This window comes from Mirounga leonina, unplaced genomic scaffold (assembly GCF_011800145.1).
Source record: "Mirounga leonina isolate KUSES-001 unplaced genomic scaffold, KU_Mleo_1.0 Mir_171, whole genome shotgun sequence".
In the NCBI taxonomy this organism is placed as follows: Eukaryota; Metazoa; Chordata; class Mammalia; order Carnivora; family Phocidae; genus Mirounga; species Mirounga leonina.
The window spans coordinates 6,257,548-6,275,411 of NW_023270436.1; the positions used below are offsets into that span (position 1 = coordinate 6,257,548).

Here is a 17,864-nt window from a genome sequence, read left to right on the forward strand (position 1 = left end):
AACCTTTCAGAGTCTTGGTTTCCAAATCTGTAAACTGTATTTATGTACGTGTGCGTATTTATTTGGTGGTGTATATATGGTGCATATACATTTCAGTGACTTTAAGTGATGCACCAGTATTTTGTGTGTTGCTATGAGAGAAAAAATATGCTGCAAATTATTATTATTATTTTTAAAGATTTTATTTATTTATTTGACAGAGAGAGAAAGAGCAAGCACAAGCAGGGGGAGCAGCAGAGGGAAAGGGAGAACCAACATGGGGCTCGATCCCAGGACCCTGTGATCATGACCTGAGCCGGGGGTAAATGCTTAACTGACTGAGCCACCCAGGTGCCCCTTATTATTATTTTTTAAAGATTTATTTATTTATTTGAGAGAGAGAGCATGAGCAGCAGGAGGGGCAGAGGGAGAGGGAGAGAATCTCAAGCAGACTCCCCACTGAGTGTGGAGCCTGATACAGGGCTCGATCCTACAACCCTGAGATCATGACCTGAGCCAAAATCAGGAGTCAGATGCTTAACCAACTGAGCCACCCAGGTACCCCTATTATTATTTTTTTGACTTAAGTTCCCAACTAACCAAAGCATCTTTTTTTTTTTTAAGATTTATTTATTTCTTTTAGAGAGGGAGAGAGGAAGACAGAGAAAGAGCGAGCATGGTGGGGAGGGGCAGAGGGAGAGGGAGAGAGAGAATCATAAGCAGACTCTGCACTGAGTGTGGACCCTGACACGGGGCTCGATCCAATGACCCGGTGATCACGACCTGAGCCGAAACCACGCAGTCAGATACACATGACTGCACCACCCAGGTGCCCCCCAAATAACCAAAGCATCTTGAGATGGAGGTATATCAAGATATACCACCAAGCTAGAGTAATCAGAGCAGTCTGGTACCAGCACAAAAATAGATCAACAGAACAGAAGAGAGAACTCAGAAATAAACCCACACTTATGTGGTCAATTGATCTATAGGCAAGAATATACAATGGGAGAAAGACAGTCTTTTCAACAAACAGTGCTAGGAAAATGGGACAAATTATAACATTAAGATGCTATTGATTTTAGGGCGCCTGGGTGGCTCAGTTGGTTAAGCGACTGCCTTCGGCTCAGGTCATGATCCTGGAGTCCCGGGATCGAGTCCCACATCGGGCTCCCTGCTCGGCAGGGAGTCTGCTTCTCCCTCTGACCCTCCTCCCTCTCATGCTCTCTGTCTCTCATTCTCTCTGTCTCAAATAAATAAATAAAATCTTTAAAAAAAAAAAAAAAGATGCTATTGATTTTAAGGCTCGTCCTGATTTCAAAGATGTTAAAATGTGGGGGGCAGGGGAATGCATTTAGGATTCAGTGAAATACAGTCTGGAAAGAACAGATGGCTGCTCTTTGCAAAGAAACTAATGCGCCTGCTGAAAACACCCTGTGAGCTGGTCGTGCTGGTCACCGACCCTGGCTTGCTGCATGTTCTGCCTGCTGCACGGAGCTCGCTTATTCCTGTAACGACTCGGGGAGCTGGGGACCAGCACTAACCCGCCAGCGTACAGATTCGGAAAGTGAAACTCCAAAAGATGAAAGCACACGAGGTCACAGAGCTAGGAAGTGGCTGCCCAAGATGCACGTGCGGGCCTGATTCTGAGGCCTGGGTTCGTACCTGCAACGTGCAACGTGCCCTTCTTCTCAAAAAGCACTCATGTTGATAATGAATGTGTGTCTCGCTACACCACTTGGAGGACTTTTTGCCCACTGCCTCACTGTCCCTCTGTGGGATGGGTGTCATCATTCCCGTGGTTCACTCAAGGTGACGGCACAGTGGGGCTGAGGAGCTCGTCCAGGATCCCAGCTCCAAAGTCGGACCCGAACCCAGAGGTAAACTCCACAACCCAGGCTTCACCCACTCTGTCCCCCAAGAAATGCTGGCCCCGCTCAGGCTGGTCCAGAATGCCATCCTGGCAGAGCTGTTGATGAGGGGCTCCTGATTTCTAACCCCAGATGACGCTGTCATCCTCACGGCGTGCTCCCCTCTTCACAGGGGGAGGGAGGGGAAAGCTTTTCTGTGCCTTGGAGGTGAGAGCTGGCTGGGAAATCGGATCTATGCATCCTGCCTTCAGAACCCTCATGCAGAGGCTGGGCAGACCGCACACAGGGGCAGTGAGACCACAGAACAGAGAGAGAGAGAGAGAGAGAGAGAGTGGGGGGGGGGGCAGGGACGGGGGGGGAACACTCTGTCTTTTGCAGGAGTGCAGAGCAGACTCAGCTCCTGGGAATGACATGTAAAGTCCACCCTCCAAGGCACCAGCCTTACATCCTGGAGTCCCAACGATGGCAGCCCACTTCCCATACCTGAGCCATTCTTGCTTCGGTTTCCATCTCCTTGTCTCCAGGCTGTAGGACAACCAGAAAGTCTAGAAGCAGACAGATCATCGTGCGTTGCTGTCTGTAAGCCATTAATACATATTACCTGCATTTCCAGACCTGGGGGTCCCCCTGTATAAATGCTCAGCTGCCTCTTTCTCCCTCGTGGAGATAGATAAGGCAAGAAAACCCACTCCGAGAGAAATGTCAAGTTAAAACAGCCCTGGTTCCTGTGTATCCCTGGGGGAAACTAAAAAAAAAAAAAAAAAAAGACAATAAAGAGTGCTCAGATTTTAGCAACTCTTGGTCAAATCAGACACTGGGGTGTGGGAGTTCCAGAAGGTAATCCCGGGAGCATTTCTCCTGGAGCTGGGGCCCGGTGTGACCACGGAAAACTGCTAAAACTGCTCCCATGCTGCGGGCTTCCTTCTCCAAACCCAGCATTGGGAGGAACCAGCTGAGAAGTGGGTTTCCAAGCCAGGTTTCACAAGGCACAAGAAGTGGTTGCTGTAGAAATCATTTTTAAAAATGAATAAGTAAATACAGCAACTAAATATCAGAGCTCGGAGGCTCTTAGCTATCAGTCCCGGGTACTTGCAAACAGTGAATGGTACAAACAACGCAGTTTTTTTTTCTTTTTCTTTTTTTCTTTCTTTGCTTTCTTTCTCGCTCTCTTTCCTTTATAGATTTTATTTATTTGAGAGAGAGAGAGAGAGAGACAGAGCACAAGCAGGGGGAGGGGGAGGGACAGAGGGAGAAGCAGACTCCCCGCTGAGCAGGGACCCTGAGATCATGACCTGAGCCAAACGCAGATGCTTAACCGACTGAGCCACCCAGGTGCCCTGAAAAAAGCCAAGTTTCAATCCTAACAGCAAACATGGATGACTGCGGGGTATCTAGGTGCGAGGCGGTGCTCCACATGCTTTCCCCGTACGAACTCCTGTAACGCAATCACCCGCATGCGCACACCAGAATGGCTCCATGTCGCCCAGGGGGGAGGTGACGCACACAGAGCTGTCACCTGCCCAAGGTCACACAGCCGGCTGTTCCAGGGCCGAGTGCACCCTGTTCCCTCCAAGGTGAAGATGCAGTCATCCATGACGGCTGAATCCTCAGGACACCCCTGCACGTCAGCAGGGCAGAGGCTGTTTCCGTGTGATGGTCAAGCTTTGGAAAAGGAAAGGGATTTGTGCAAGGTGACAGGCTGGCCAACACAGCTGCTCCTGGTGCCGGATCTTCTGCTTGTCCACCAAGGACTCTGTCCGCCTCGAGTGCGGGCGGCTGGTGGGCACAGAGATCTGGACTGGTAGGAGGGGCTTCCCGCCAAGACAGGGTGCAGATGATGATGCCAGTTGTTCTCAGGGAGGATTCAACATGCATTAGTTTTTAATCTTCTCTGGCACCTATGACCCCCACTGTACAATGAAGAGACTGTCCCCCTAGGAGGCCATTCACCAAGACAGACACATACTGCTCCGTAACCCTTTTTTCAGAAAAGATTTTATTTTTAAGTAATCTCTGCACCCAACATGGGGCTTGAACCCACAACCCCGAGATCAAGAGTTGCACGCTCTACCGACTGAGCCAGCCGGGTACCCCTGCTGTGTAGTGTGTAGCCCTTTTGTAAAGTGAAGCAGAAAATTCCAATCCTCTGCCATGTAAAAAACAGACACACAGGTGGCCTCGCCTGGCAATAAATATTTTAATTTTTGTTTCATTTTTATGATGACAAATAATTTTCAAGTTATTTCCTTTTTTTTTTTTTAAATACAAAGCTAAACCACAAACAGGTACAACCAAGACATTTTATCTCACATTTACACACTCTGTCGGATCCTCCTCCAATTCTCTGACCACTGACCAGGCAAGTGTGGGGGGGGGGAGGGGAGACTTTCTTAGGTAGCACCGTGGTGACGCCGGTGGGGGCATCAAGGTTGAGGACAGGCTCTCATACCTGTCTCCATTCACATTTACCTGGGACCAGGGGAGGTTGGGAGACCCCAGGTCATGGATCCAGAGCCACGGCCCCCTGGACTGCAGGTTACCAGAGTGAGAATAGGTCCCCCTTCAAGAGGGAGGAAGCTACCTACTCCTCCTGCATCACAGTCAAGGTGAAAACTGTACCCTTAGCCTTGATCCCTGGGCTGCTGGGCCTGCCCACTCCGCTGGTGCACCAGCGGCTGGGGTAGGGGCCCTGCATTTCAGGGTCTGCGGGTTCCCTCTTCGGTTCATGGCTGCATCTTCATTTTTGCAGGAAGGACACCAGGTGGTCTGACAAACAGAAAGCCTGACAGCAGGTCTGGAACTTTCAACCCATTGGAATTGGGTCAGGGTGGGGGGAGGGGGGTGATGATGGGTAAGTAATTTCTGGTCCCGCTACAAAACTTTTATTTTTGATTAGAATAGAGTACCATCTCAAATCTCTTCTACAAAAACAAAAACCAAACCAAAACAAAACAAAAAAAAAAAAAAAAGAAAGAAAAAAGAAGAAAAAACGCAGCCACTTCACTCACTTCAAGACCTATATACATGTAAGTTGTTTTCTGTGGTTTTTTTCTTTTTTTTTTTTTGTCTTTTTAAAATTTTTAAATTTTTATTATCATTTTTTTTTTAAAATAAATTCAGTGTTCACATTTCTATAAAGAATTAACCCAGTTCTGGGAAACCCTGCCCCGGCAGGGCGAGCAAGCGATGCTTTTCCCTGCCCACATCTACTCTGATTACCCGCCCTGAAGCTTCAAGGTGCCCAGAAAAGCGGCGCCCGTGGAAGAGTAAACCTAGGCCCGGCCCGCGCCCGGGGCCCCTGGGTCAGTAAGCTTTCGAGAAAGCAGAGGGGAAGACTAGCTTACTGCAAAACCTTTTTAAGAAATATTCATACACTTCCATGTGCGCCTGTCCAGACGTCAGGAAAACAAGAGCTTGGGAACACCCCGGCCGGGCCTCGGGAGTCGCGGCGGGGGCGTGGGGAGGAGAGTCCTGGCTCCTCGGCGGGAGGCGGGCGTCACCCGGCCTCCTAGTTCATGTTCACTCTTTCCTCTAAAACCTGTGCTGCGTCCTCGACTGCATGCACGGGAAGCACGAACGTGTGACTTGTATGCAAAAAAGGTACAAAACAACTAGAATATAAAAGTTTTGGTAATATAAGGCCATCTGTTCCAGTCCACCTTGGAAACCTGCAACAGATATTTAAATACTACAGTGAAAAGGCATCTTAATATACTTTTTAAAAACATCTGAAGTAATCTGCTAAGATTAAGTGTGTAAAAAAAAAAAACCCAAAAACTCAATTCCCTTTGAGGGCATTTTGTCCGTGGGAGGAGGGAGGGGCGGGGAGGGCGGGAGGTTAATGCTTCAGCCAGGGGTGCGCTTCGATGGAGGCGCGGCTGCGGTCCCCGTAGTCGTACAGGAGCTCCTCCCCCGCCTTGATGTCGCGGGAGGCGATGAGGATGAGGTGAGGCACGCCGTCGATGTCGTGCAGTTTGGTTTGGCAGTTTCCACATTTACTGTGATTGATCAGTCGTCCCAGGCGATTTGTCTCTCTAGTCGCATCCACACTGGCGGGAGGGAGGGCGACAGAGGATTACACTGACAAAGGGGCTTTTGATCCCAGTCACGCCAGCTCTCGACTCCGGTGGGATGTCGATTTATGGCCGCGTTTCGGGGAAAGCAGTTCAAATCAAAAAACCATCTTTAAGAGCCCGGGGAGGCACCGGGTGGGAGGCAGCAGGAACGCAAAAGGCTCTTTGTGGGGGCGCGTGAGGCAAGTGCATAACAGATAAATGAGTACAAATCAACTCGGCTGGTAGTGGGGGAAGCTGCGCGTGTGGGGAGTCAGGGAGCTTCGGGAACTCTCCGTACCCCCTGCTCCATTTTACTGGGGGACCTAAAACCGCTCAGAAAAATAGAGCCTAATAAAAAAAAAAAAAAAACAAAAACCACCCCAATCGAGTGCACCGGCCATATGGGGAAAGGAGCAGCCAGGGATTTCTAGAGCTGCTCTGGCTGCAGGCCACGAGAGCGCGCGGCCTGGTGAGCCTCGGAGCGGACCGTCCCCGCCTAGCCCGCTTCTGCTTCTCGTCTGCTCAGACGGCAGCCGGAACAGCTCCAACCCCACATGGTAAAATGGCAAGTGGGGGAGAGCTGCTTCGCGGCTTGGAAAAAAAAGACGTAGCGAGAGTGAAGCCAGAAGCAGGATGCCCTCGTGGCTCCCGGCCCGGAGGCCTGTCCTCTGCCAGGACACGGAAAAGCCACTTGAAGCTCCAGCGGACTTACCAGTAGGTTTTGCTCAGATACTGAAAATAGTACATGTAGCAGCCCGTCGAGGGGTCCTGTGCATACAGAGCCTCCCGCTTCTTGGCGTCGGTGATCTCGATGAGGTCCCCGTGGTACTCGACCACAAACTCGCCCCGGGAGAACTGCTTGGTGGCGATCACACCCCTGCCCTTGCCGTCGATGAGGTCAATCTGTCGGGAGGTGAGGAGAAGCGCTGCTTCCTGACCCCGCGCAGGGCCAGCGGCCCGGGCTTGCCCCCCTCGCCGAGGTGTGCCCTAGATCCCGCGCTACGGACACAGCACGGCGGGCAGGATGAACCGGATAAAAGCTGTTCTGTTCCACCGTCGCCACAACCCATCACCCCACAAGGGTCCCTCGTGCTCTTTGCAAAGCACTGTTACATGTGAGCCTCCGGAGAGACCTGCCGGGCGGGTGTTGCCCCAGTTTGTAGAGGAGGGAACGGAGACTCGGAGAGGCAGAACCACGTCCAAGGCCACGTGGCGGGGAAGTGATAAAGCCCAACTCACATCCACACACGTGGCCTCTTCTGGGGAGCAGTAGGACCCCGTGTTCCAAGTGTCTCCTTTTTTCTGGAATTTACCCTCCCGTGCTTCTCCTCACTCCGTTACAAATGGGGTTGCAGGGTGACCGCTTGCGGGGCCCAGACTTAAGTTCGGGTCCTCCTGGATGGGTGTGTGGAACTGGAGCTTTTTTCTGACCCTCGAGTCCCAGCCCAGACCCACCTGGTGGCCACTGTAGGGCTCCGCCCCTCTCATCCACCCAGTGTTTGCAATACATGAGAATAAAGGAAATTTCTTGGGCCCTGTCGTTTCCCAGGAAAACAGTTTAGGAAAAATGTTTGCCCAGGCCTCATGCTAAATGAAAGAAAGCCAGCTACGACAGGCCATCTACTCTGTGACTCCATTCACATGACATGTCCAGAACAGGCAAATCCACAGACACACAGCTGGGGCTGGGGGAGTGGGGGGTCACGGCTACTGGGTGCAGGGTTTCCATTTGGGAGGATGAGAAAATTCTGGAACTAGACAGGGATGACAGTTACACAACACTGTGAACGTACTTAACGACATGGAATTGTACACTTTAAACGGGTTAAAATGGTACGTTTTATGTTATACATATTTTACCGCAATCTTAAAAAGGTTTCTCAGGATAACGTTTCCCATATAAAAACCATTAGTGTTTCCTTCCCGAGATGCTCCCTGGGCAGATTTCGTATCTGGCCCCTTGACAACCTAAGAGTCTGACTAGACGCAGTGACTGTTAACGGGGTTACGGCAACCCGCCGGCCGCTGGGCGCTGGGGCGGGGGGGGGGGGGGGCGGTGTACCTTCCAGCCTCAGCCTCCGAGCAGTAGACCCTGCTGCCCCTTACCTTCATTCCTTCTTCCTTCCCACTTTCAATCAACTCGTCTATTCTTTTCCTTTCTTCAGACTGGGTGGAGGGAAGAGAAACAAGAAGCACTTCAGCATTCTCTCCTGGGCCACTCTGGGCAGCCTGGACCACCCGCAGGTCACTCACGGCTGGCCTCCGTGACATCAGTCCCCAAAGACGCCCATGCCCCACAGCGCCATCTGTCTCTCACTGCCCATCTGTTGTGGACAGTTTGCCACCTGGGGCTCAAATGGACCAGGAGGGACGCAGTGGTGGCCCGACTGCAGAACTGGGTTGGGGGTTGGGTTCTATTTGGCACGTGCAGTGTTTTTTAAACCATCTAAATTGCCAACATGAAAAAATCATGACTCTTGACTTCATATAAAATCGACTAGGGCAGATGAGAGGCTGTGCCTTTCGAAGGGGCGGGTGTACGTCAGTCACGTCCCTCCTGTCTGATGGCCCCTGTTGGCACCCTGGTTCAGGAACTTTGACCTGGGTCTCCATGAAGCCACTGCTATGGATGAGAACATGCCTCCCACCCCCAAGAGGCAGGACCACCCTGAACAAAGAAGTCAGACAGGAGTGGACACTCCTGGCCCTACCGGCCCCTCGGGGCCACCACCTCCCTCCCAGATCCAAGTGCCCGGGACTGTGGGGAGGCACGGGGAGCCACACAGAGACCACCAGAAGCCCAGGCCCTCCACTGGCTGCCACGGCTGGGCTCAGAGGCGAGGCCTCCACCCAGCGCCGAGCACAGACCCAGCCGGGCCGGTGGCCCCCACCCACAGCGCGCATGGACTCGGTCCCTCTCCACGTGGATGTACTGAACGCCTGTGGCGTGACGCGGAGCCCGGGTCTCTGTAGGTTTACAGACGCCGCGCAAGAGCCACACCAGACAGCCTGCCTCCAGCCCACACCCCAGCGCTTTCATGGCCACCTCCCCGGGCTCCTGGCGTCCGCTCTGACCACCCCTTCACTCTATTCCCCACACAGCAGCCAGAGGGGTCTTGTAAAAAGCTACGTAAGGGGCGCCTGGGCAGCTCAGTCGGTTAAGCATCCGACTCTTGGTTTTGGCTCAGGTCGTGATCTCTTGGGGTCATGGGATCGAGCCCCACCATCAGGCTCTGTGCTCTGCAGGGAGTCTGCTTGAAATTCTCTCTCTTCCCTTCCTGCCCCCCACTCTCACTTGCTCTTTCTCTCTCAAATAAATAAATCTTTAAAAAATAAATAAAAAATGGGACGCCTGGGTGGCTCAGTCGTTAACGTCTGCCTTCGGCTCAGGTCATGATCTCGGGGTCCTGGGATCGAGCCCCGCGTCGGGCTCCCTGCTCCCTCTGTCCCTTCCCCCCGCTTGTGTGCTCTTTCACTCTCAAATAAATAAAAATAAAATAAAATAAAAATGTACATAAGATCATGTCATTTCCCTGCTTAAAGCCTTCCAAAAAGTTTACTGAATAGTAATGGGCCAATGTTGGTTCACTGTGACAAATGTACCAGGACAGTGTATGGAAGGTGTTAATGATGGGGAAACCGAGTAAACGGTCTATGGGGGTACTCTGCACTATCTCTGCAACTCCTCTATAAATCTAAAATTATTCCAAAATAAAAAATTTATTTAAAGAGAAGCAAAAGCTTGGGGTGCCTGGGTGGTGCAGTGTGTTGAGTGCCCAGCTCTTGGTTTTGGCTCAGGTCATGATCTCAGGGTCGTGAGATCGAGCCCCGCGTTGGGCTCTGCACTCAGTGGGACTCTGCTTGAGACTCTCTCTCTCTCCCTCTGTCCCTCCCCCTCTCAAATGAATAAATAAATCTTAAAAAAAAAAAAGAGAGAAGCAAAAGCTTTTCCATACCTTCTCACTGCTACGGGGATAAAACCCCCTTTTCCCATGGCCTGTAAGGCTCTGCAGGGTCCCAGCCCTACCTCAGCAGCCATCTTCACCCCTTCTCCCACATTCTGGCCACACTGATGACTCTCTTAGAGGGCCAGGCTAGTTCCTGCGTCGGGGCCTTTGCACGTGCTCTTCCTCCTCCCTGGAACACCCTTTCCCCAATCCATTCACCTGGCTTGTGTCCTCCCTTCTTTCTAAGCTCTGTTCAAAAGGCACCTCCCTCAGTGAAATTTCCCTGACTACTGTAGCTAAAGTAGCCTTAGCCTCACTGTGCTTTCACACTACTCTGTTGTATGAAATTAATGTCAAAGGACTATCTGAAATTACCTTATTTTTTGGTGGTTGTTTTTTTTAAAACACTCTCCACTTGAATATAAGCTCCCTGAGGACAGGAGAGCTTGTATGCCGTGGGATATCCTGGCCGAGAACAGTGCCTGGCACGAAGTAAGCCCTCAAGCAACGGCAACATCAACACATACACATCACTCACACAACCACCTTGCTGAAAAATTAGTGTGTGGAGAAGACCAGACCAGGGAGAAATGCAGTGAGCTCTGTAACCGGGATTGATGGTGGGCTAGGCACCCGGGGACTTTCCTGCTGGGACTTAACGAGGCAAGAGGAGCTGAGCTGGGGGAAGCTGGGCGCAGGCTAGATGCCCTGAATGCAGAGCCGCAGTCTGAGTTTCGTTCTGGAGGCTCAGTGCTTGGGGGCATGCACCATCCAGCTCCAGGCTTCCGAAGAGAATTCAGGCAGGCAGCAGCCTGGGCAGGGCAGGGGTGGGGATGGGGTTGCTAGAGGCGGACTGAGTGGGAGGTAAGCAAGGTCTGAATTAGGTCGAGCCTGCTCTGCACATCAGGCCCGGGGCTGGGCTGGGGAGAAAGAAGCCGGGGCACTGCCCCAGTGCAGGCTGTCACCCCACCCACAAGCAGGCCAACCAGCTAAGGGGCCCCTGCAGCAAAACAACGAGGGGTTCAGGGTATCTCTCCAAGGCCCAGTGTCCACCCTCTTCCCTGGCCCCGGCCCTGCCCGCTCTGCCTTCAAACTCAGTTAAGTATCCGCAAAGGTTTTAATTTTAGTTTCTCCTCTGGCTACCCCCAGCCCCCTCTTATGCCCCCTGTGCCTGGGCCGTGGTTTCTGGGGCCTCAAAGAGCAGGCAGGGCAGGACTGACCTCACGCCTCAGATGAGGCCCAGCTGCCCCACCCTCGAGCTTCACCTGTGCCATCCAGAGAAGACGCCGCCCTGGCCAACCACAGCCTCGCTACCTCAGCCAACAGCCGCCTTCCCGCCGGGCCAGCAGCCCCCCGGCCCTGGAGTTCACTCAGCAGAGCCGCCCCAAACAAGCGGAGCGCGGCACGGCTCTCCTCGCCACTGGCTCTCTGTCTGGTGACATGGCGAGCTTACTAGCTGCAGACCAAGCTTCGGAGAAGTGAGTGTCTGCTCCCTTCTGCTCATCTGCTGCGACATTTTGCAGACCTGCATCATGTCCCTCCTCCAGCCAGAAAAGCCCTTCTTTTTCATTAAAAAGGCAAACTGAGCTGCCCCCGCTCTGCAGCCCGTGGCAGGCCTCGGCGAACCCCCAGCGCTCCCTGTGTGGGCACCGCAGCCCCGACTGCGGCTGGGAGGTGTTTGGGGTTCCGGGGCCTGGCACCACCTCGCCCTCCGCAGTGCTGTCTGAGACCGACCTAGCACGGCCTCCCGCTGCAGGCAAACGTTTTATAACAGCTTGTTCTTGGCTCAAAGACATTGCCTTTCTAAAGAAATAAAGCCAAAGCTGCTCTCTGGGGGGCGGGGGATGGACCCCTTCTCTCATTTATTTTAAAGGAAGCCTCATCAATTCAAATAAGCAGAGCAACAGAATGCTAAATTGCCGTATCTGCATCTATGGTTTTCACCCACAAAATGCGGAAGGAGTCTAGTTCAGGTTGAAAAGCTAAAACCGACAAGGCCTCAAGGAGGAGGCTGGGGGGGAGGCGGTGCGCATGGAACTTCCCCGCCGCTCTGTGGGGGCGGCAATCCGAGCTCTGCTCCTGCCCCCCGGCTGGCTGTGAGGGTGCGGGTGGGCGGAGGGCTGCAGGGCACACGGCGCCCGGGGTCCTGGGGTCCGTCTCCTCAACAGAAAGGCCAGGACCCCACCTCCCCGCGCCAAACACCGACCCGCTGCCGCCGGACGGCCGACTGCGGAGCCGGCTCGCAGCCTACAGACCCGGGGGCCCGGCCTGCTCTTCCCACCTCCTAGGGCCACAGCCCGGGGGAGTGAGGACAGAGGCGCCACGGGAAGTGACAGCTATGGGAGCAACTGCAGCAGTGTAACCGCTGGCCGGTGCCCCCCGGGGGCCAGGCCCGGTTCCCAGCTCCTCGTGCCCCAGTGCACCGGCCCTCCCGGCTACACCCCTACAAGCTAGTGCTTTGTTGTCCCGCTGGACACACGGGGCGACCGAGGCACAGAGCAGACGCGTGACTGGCCCGAGTCGTACAACCATGAGTGGCTTCCAAGCCACTGCTCCGTGCCCCCTTGAGACGCGCCACGGACAAGCCTCGCCAAGAACACGCGGCCCCCCGGGGTCCCAGGCTCCCTCGGCCCCGCCCACACGCCTGGACAAGATGCTGTCACCGGACCGCCGGCCGCGCCACGCCACGCGCCTTCACGGAGGCGTCGTGCCGAGCCTCGGGTGACCCCCAACGTCAGGATGACGCCCGCTAGGCCCCGGCCGCCACAGAGAACGCGCCCGCCCGCCCCGCGAGCCCGGAGGAAAGCCGCGGCCTCTACCTGCAGCTCAGCTTTGCTCTTCCGGGAGCTCCTGCGCACGGGGTAGAAATCCGTGAGTTTGCGGTTCTGCTGCGTCTTCCCTTGAGCTCTGGGGTGGGAAGGGTAGAGGAGAAAACAAGGATGAGCACTGAAGACGCACTCAGCCCAGAGGCACGCCACTCCTCAGCGATCATGTCACTTCCACACCTCTGTCCACCGGGACCTGCGCTCACGCAGGCTCACCTGCCCAAGGGGGCATCGGAGCGTCAAAAGACAGGTTGCCTCCTCGGGGGGTGGGGGGAGCTCCTGAGCTCTGGACTCGGGCCAGACTGACATGCTGACAAGTAACGGTGTCCCTGGTGGTGACGCACGGCACCTGAGCCCCGATGACACAGACGCCGGGCGGGGGCCCTGCTCCCCCTAGCGAGCACCTGAGCCGGGGCCACTGGGGTGAGAAGCAGCATGCTGCGCCGTGGCAGGGGAAGGGCTCCGGAAGGCACTTACTTTTTCCGAGGGGCCTGTTTGCCCTTGACGGGCTTTTTCAGGGCTGGCTTGGCCACGGCGGCAATGGCAGGATCACAAGACGAGGTCGGAGTTTTTGGAGGTTCTGCTGCTTCAGATTTTTGGTTTGGAAAAGGTGCCAGGGGACCTCTCCTGGCGTCTTTGAGCTTCTGTTCCTCGGACTTCATGGTGCTCCGTACCGCGTTCCCACTGTTTCTCTTCTCTGCAGGCAGAGCGTGGGGAAAGACAGAGGGTTAGAGTCCACTCTCCGTGTCCCAATCTCTCAACCCTCAGCTGCATTCTAAGACAGGCTTTCAGAGGAGAGAGGACCCTGGGTGTGCCAGTCGCAGTGCCCCCCGCCTGTGAGACCCCGTGTCTGCCAAGGGCTTCCGGGGGAGAAGCATGTAGCTTTCCTTTCGGACCCACACACTGGGCAGAGCTGTTCGTCTGCATCTTTTTTATTTTTTTTTTCTTCAGCTTTACTGAAGTATCGCTGACAAATAAAATAGTAAGATATTTGCAGTGTACTTCCTGATGAGTGGATAGACATGGTGGAAGGACTGCTCCCATCTAGTCTGTGAACGTTTCTGATCTCCTGCAGACCCCAGGAGAAAAGCTAAATTCCCAGAGTGGGCCAGCGTTGATGGACAGGAATAAGGTAATAAAGCAGAACTTCTTCCCTAGCAAAGACCTCTTCCCCAAGAGCCGCCTGGCATGCTTCATTTCAGACTCTTAAGAGAAAAACATTTCCTCTTCTAACGGGGCCAAAGCCCTGCGTTCATGGTGGTTCTCAGCAGTGACCTGACACTGGTCAGTGCGGCGCCGGGAGGGACGGCAAAAAGGATTCGTTACTAAAAATAGTTGTGAAGCACCAGTGGCGGTGAATGATTCACTTTTTAAAAAAATGACTTACTTAAAAAAAAAAAAAAAGACTTACTTTAAAAAAAAAACAGTAAGTAAATAATACATAGCTGGTAGGAACGTAAAATGGCGCAGTCACTTTCAAAAAGAGTCTGGCAGTTGTTCAAAAGTTCAACATGGAGTTACCATATGACCCAGCAATTCCACGCCTAGGCGGCTGCGAACACAATTAAAAACATATGTCCGCACAAAAAACCTGTATGTGAATGTTTGTGGCAGCTTATTCACAATAGCCAAAGAGGAGAAACCACCCAAATGTCCATCCACTGATGACTGGGTGAGTACTCTGGGGTCCATCGACGTGACGGAATATTATTCAGCCACGGAAAGGAGCGAAGTCCTAACACCTGCCCTTGAAAACATGATGCTGAGTGGAAGAAGCCAGACACCCAAGACTACAGATCCTGCGTGATTCCATTTACTTACGTCCAGAACCAGCAAATCCACAGGGATAGAAAGTAGATTAGTGGTTGCCAGGGGTTGGGGGAGAGGTGGTATGAGGAGAGACTAGTGGGCACAAGGCCTCTTTTGTGGAGTGAGGAAATGTTCTGGTACCAGACAGCTGGTCATGGTTGCGCCGGTCTCTGCAGAGACTAAAAACCACTGCGCTGTATGCTTTAAAACGGCGACCACTATGATATGTGAGCTCAATAAATAAGCTAAAAAGAAAACTAAATACATCCAAATCCAGCCAGGCCATTCTCACTGCCTTACATGCCTTCAGTGGAACCAGAGGGAGTGAAGTCCAAGACATCACCCATAAAAACCCTAGGAGTGCGTGATGCCCGTGAACGTCAGCGACCACGTCAGTCTGAGTCAAAGCAGAAAAAGGGTTGAGAATCAAGGACAAAAGCCTGGCCCTTGGGCTCTCCTTCAAATATATCTGGCCCCAAATCCTAACTGTGGCCATTTAGTGACACTGTAAGTCAAATAAGCTTATGTACCATGCCACCATTGAGGATCATTTACATTCCACCCCACTCCAGGAGGGATGGGAGACTGCCTGACCACCACCCAGGGAGAGCCCGTTCGCCACCCAGCCCCTCCTCGGTGGAGGCTCGTCTAAGTGCTGCAGATGCAGCAAGGATCAGGCCAGCCCAGGAAGGGGGGCCGGTGTGGAGCACTGTACAAAGCCCTCTGCACCCATGCTTTCGTCAATCTTCAGAATAGCCCTGCGAAGTAGGAGTTCTCCCTCCCACTTCAAAGATGAAAGAACGAAGGCTCAGAAAAGCGGAGTGACCTGCCCCAGCCTCTCCTTGGAAGTGGCAGAGGTGGATTAGAACCCAAATCATTTGACGACTGACTGAAACAGTATCACCCACTGCCCTGGGCGGGGAATCAAGCCGAGGCCCGGCTCCTACCCCTGGCTCTGGGCTTCCCCACGCCTGGCGCTCAGATCTGGCCCCGGACATTGGCCTCACCATCACTTATGGCACTTTCTGGAAATGAATTACGAGGCTTCCTTGTCCGGAGCCCCTGGCAGCCAGAGTTCTGCTTCTTTAAGGCAAGTTTTAATTAGAAGGGAGCGTGGTGCACTGGGGAAAGCTCCTAGTCCCCACTGCAGCTTTAACAGGGGAAACATTTGGGAGAGAGCAAGATTTCTACGAGGTTTCAGCTTGCTTTGCAGGGCCGAACAGAATTTTCAGTAACTATGTATGTTCTTGTTCAATATTTTAACTCCAAACCTCACTACAGAGCATGCTGCTTCAGAAAGCAGCACTGAACTCTTGAGTGGAAAGAAACTCAGAAATGAGGTCAAGGCCAGCTCAAAAGAGGGAAGGAAGTCGGTTCCCTACGTTCACACAACACAGTCAGGGCTGCCAGCACCTGGCCTGTACCATCCAGACTCGTAACTTCTGTACTTTGGGTACATGTGAGCCTCTTCATCTGCAGCTCAGGTGTTATTTTTGCAACTTGGCAACACACTCAAGCTTGAAGGACATGCTAACTCTTGTGAAAGCAGGGAAAACCTGTTAGACCGACAGGGCACACACCCCGGGACAGGCCTCTCTTCCCCTGTGTCTGTTTCTTAGCAGCAAGACAGAACGTGGTTCAAACCCTTGAACTTGGGTTTGAAAAGGCTGGATAAACATTTAATATATGTGCACAATTATGAAGGAGAGAGGCTTCTGCAACCCGACCAGCTGTGGTCAGAACAGGGCCATTTCAGAGCCTTACCTTCTCGTTTCCTGTAGAGTCCGGCTAATGGCTTCCCCTGGCATTTGACTTCGTGATGTGCAACTGAGTTCTCTTCCTGAAGGGGGGAACGCATTCCAGAGCATTTGTTGGGGCTCATGTAGGAATAGATCTTTGATTGCCCGGTAAATACGTTCTCCTAAAACGACAAATGCATGTTCTGAAAGAGGCTTGAAGAAGAAGATCCCAGGGCAAATGGCGGAGAAGGGCTCTCAGAATAACCGAAACCAAACACCGACACCATCTCTCAAAAGCAGGCCACCAGGAGTTGCCAGCCCTGGGAGAACAGTGGAAGGTTTACGATCTCCCAGGTCGGAGTCAGACATTTCCTGAACTCATGTGGTCTCGAATTCTGGTCACTAAGGACACATCTGGCCAGCAGGAAGCCAGCTGTATACCAAGGCGTATACCAGAAGCAGACAACCTACCAGCAGCAGTCGGGTCAGAATGACCCGGACTGAACAACTGCAGAATTTGAAGGGCTGGCCTATGTGCAGGAGCTAACTCCCCTGGCAGGAGCTGCAGGAGCTCTCAGCACAGAAACAGGCCTCAGGGAATCTGATTAACCACTTCTTGGTCCTGAAGGCCTCCGGGAGGACTTGTCATTACTGCCTGAGCCTTCAGTGTGCCCAAGCCTGGCCCCTCTCAAATCAACGCGGCCCAGCAGCCTCCCAGGACTGCGGGACTGGACTGCAGTGGTAACTGAGGGGTGGGGTTGGGGGTGGAGAGCTCAATAAAAGCAGAGCCTAGAGCCAGCGCATGCAGGGCGGTCACTCTACTGCAAATGGCATCTTGGCATTAATAGGAGGAGGGTGGGCAGGCGGGTGGGGCGGTACAGGTCACTGCTGGCGTCTCTGGGCGTGGGGCCTCCCTCGCCTCTGAGTAAGCACAGAATGGGAGGAGGGCTTCCCCAGAAACACTGCTAGGGCCCTTCTGCCTGGTGAACCTTTAAACACCAAGTCAGCGAGACCCGTGACCTCTCTGAGGGACCCGGCCAGGCCCCGCACACCCTGGGAAGGCAGCCGCTGCCGAGGTAGCTGGGTCTCGGGGCGCGGAAATGCCATAAAGACACAAACTTTTCCGAGGTCAAATATTGCCAGGGTCATGGCGGAGCCAGTGTGGACGCCACTCCCAGGCAGGCCGCAGAAAAGGAAGCTGCCCGAGCCGGGCGCCCCGCCCGCACGCCCGCACCCCCCGCCCCTGGGCCCAGGGCCGCGGGCGGGGGGTCCCGGGGCGCGCGCACGTGCTCGAGGCGCCGGGCCGGCGGGGGCGGCCCGGCCGCGCGGCCCCTCGGGACGCGCTGAGTGAGTGCGGGGAGGGTGCCTGCTTACCCCGTTGGTGCGGGGCCTCCCCGGGCCCCTCCGCTCCACCATCTCCGGGCCCGGGGCCGTCGCTGCCACCGCCGCCGCCGCCGCCGCCGCCTCCACCGCGCGGGGCTTGGACATCTTCCTGCCTGGAGAGGGGGACCCGGGGGAAGCGGGGGAGGGGGCGCTCAGGGCGCGGCGGGGCGGGGAGCGGGGCCGCCCGGGCCGGGCGCCGCGGCGGCGCCTCCCGCCGCAGCCATGTTCCGAGGGCCTGGCGGCGGTGGGCCCCCCG

General features: G+C 54.2%; 1 protein-coding gene across 3 annotated transcripts in view; it reads right to left on the minus strand.

Moving 5' to 3' along the window:
- Nucleotides 1–4,963: 4,963 nt before the first annotated feature.
- Nucleotides 4,964–17,864, minus strand: part of KMT5A (lysine methyltransferase 5A) — an 18,558-nt gene continuing 5,657 nt past the window's right edge. Inside the window, exons 1-8 of one of the 3 annotated variants that reach the window (XM_035016862.1) lie at nucleotides 17,259–17,264; nucleotides 16,932–16,936; nucleotides 16,251–16,409; nucleotides 13,155–13,374; nucleotides 12,672–12,759; nucleotides 8,012–8,071; nucleotides 6,618–6,808; nucleotides 4,964–5,899 (exon numbers count right to left, since the gene is read on the minus strand). In XM_035016862.1, the coding sequence (XP_034872753.1) occupies nucleotides 5,689–5,899; nucleotides 6,618–6,808; nucleotides 8,012–8,071; nucleotides 12,672–12,759; nucleotides 13,155–13,374; nucleotides 16,251–16,368 (888 nt within the window). In that variant the 5' untranslated portion in view covers nucleotides 16,369–16,409; nucleotides 16,932–16,936; nucleotides 17,259–17,264 and the 3' untranslated portion in view covers nucleotides 4,964–5,688. Of the gene's footprint in view, nucleotides 5,900–6,617; nucleotides 6,809–8,011; nucleotides 8,072–12,671; nucleotides 12,760–13,154; nucleotides 13,375–16,250; nucleotides 16,410–16,931; nucleotides 16,937–17,258; nucleotides 17,265–17,599; nucleotides 17,722–17,864 lie in introns of those variants that run through there. The other 2 variants (XM_035016860.1, XM_035016861.1) reach the window with 2 other exon arrangements.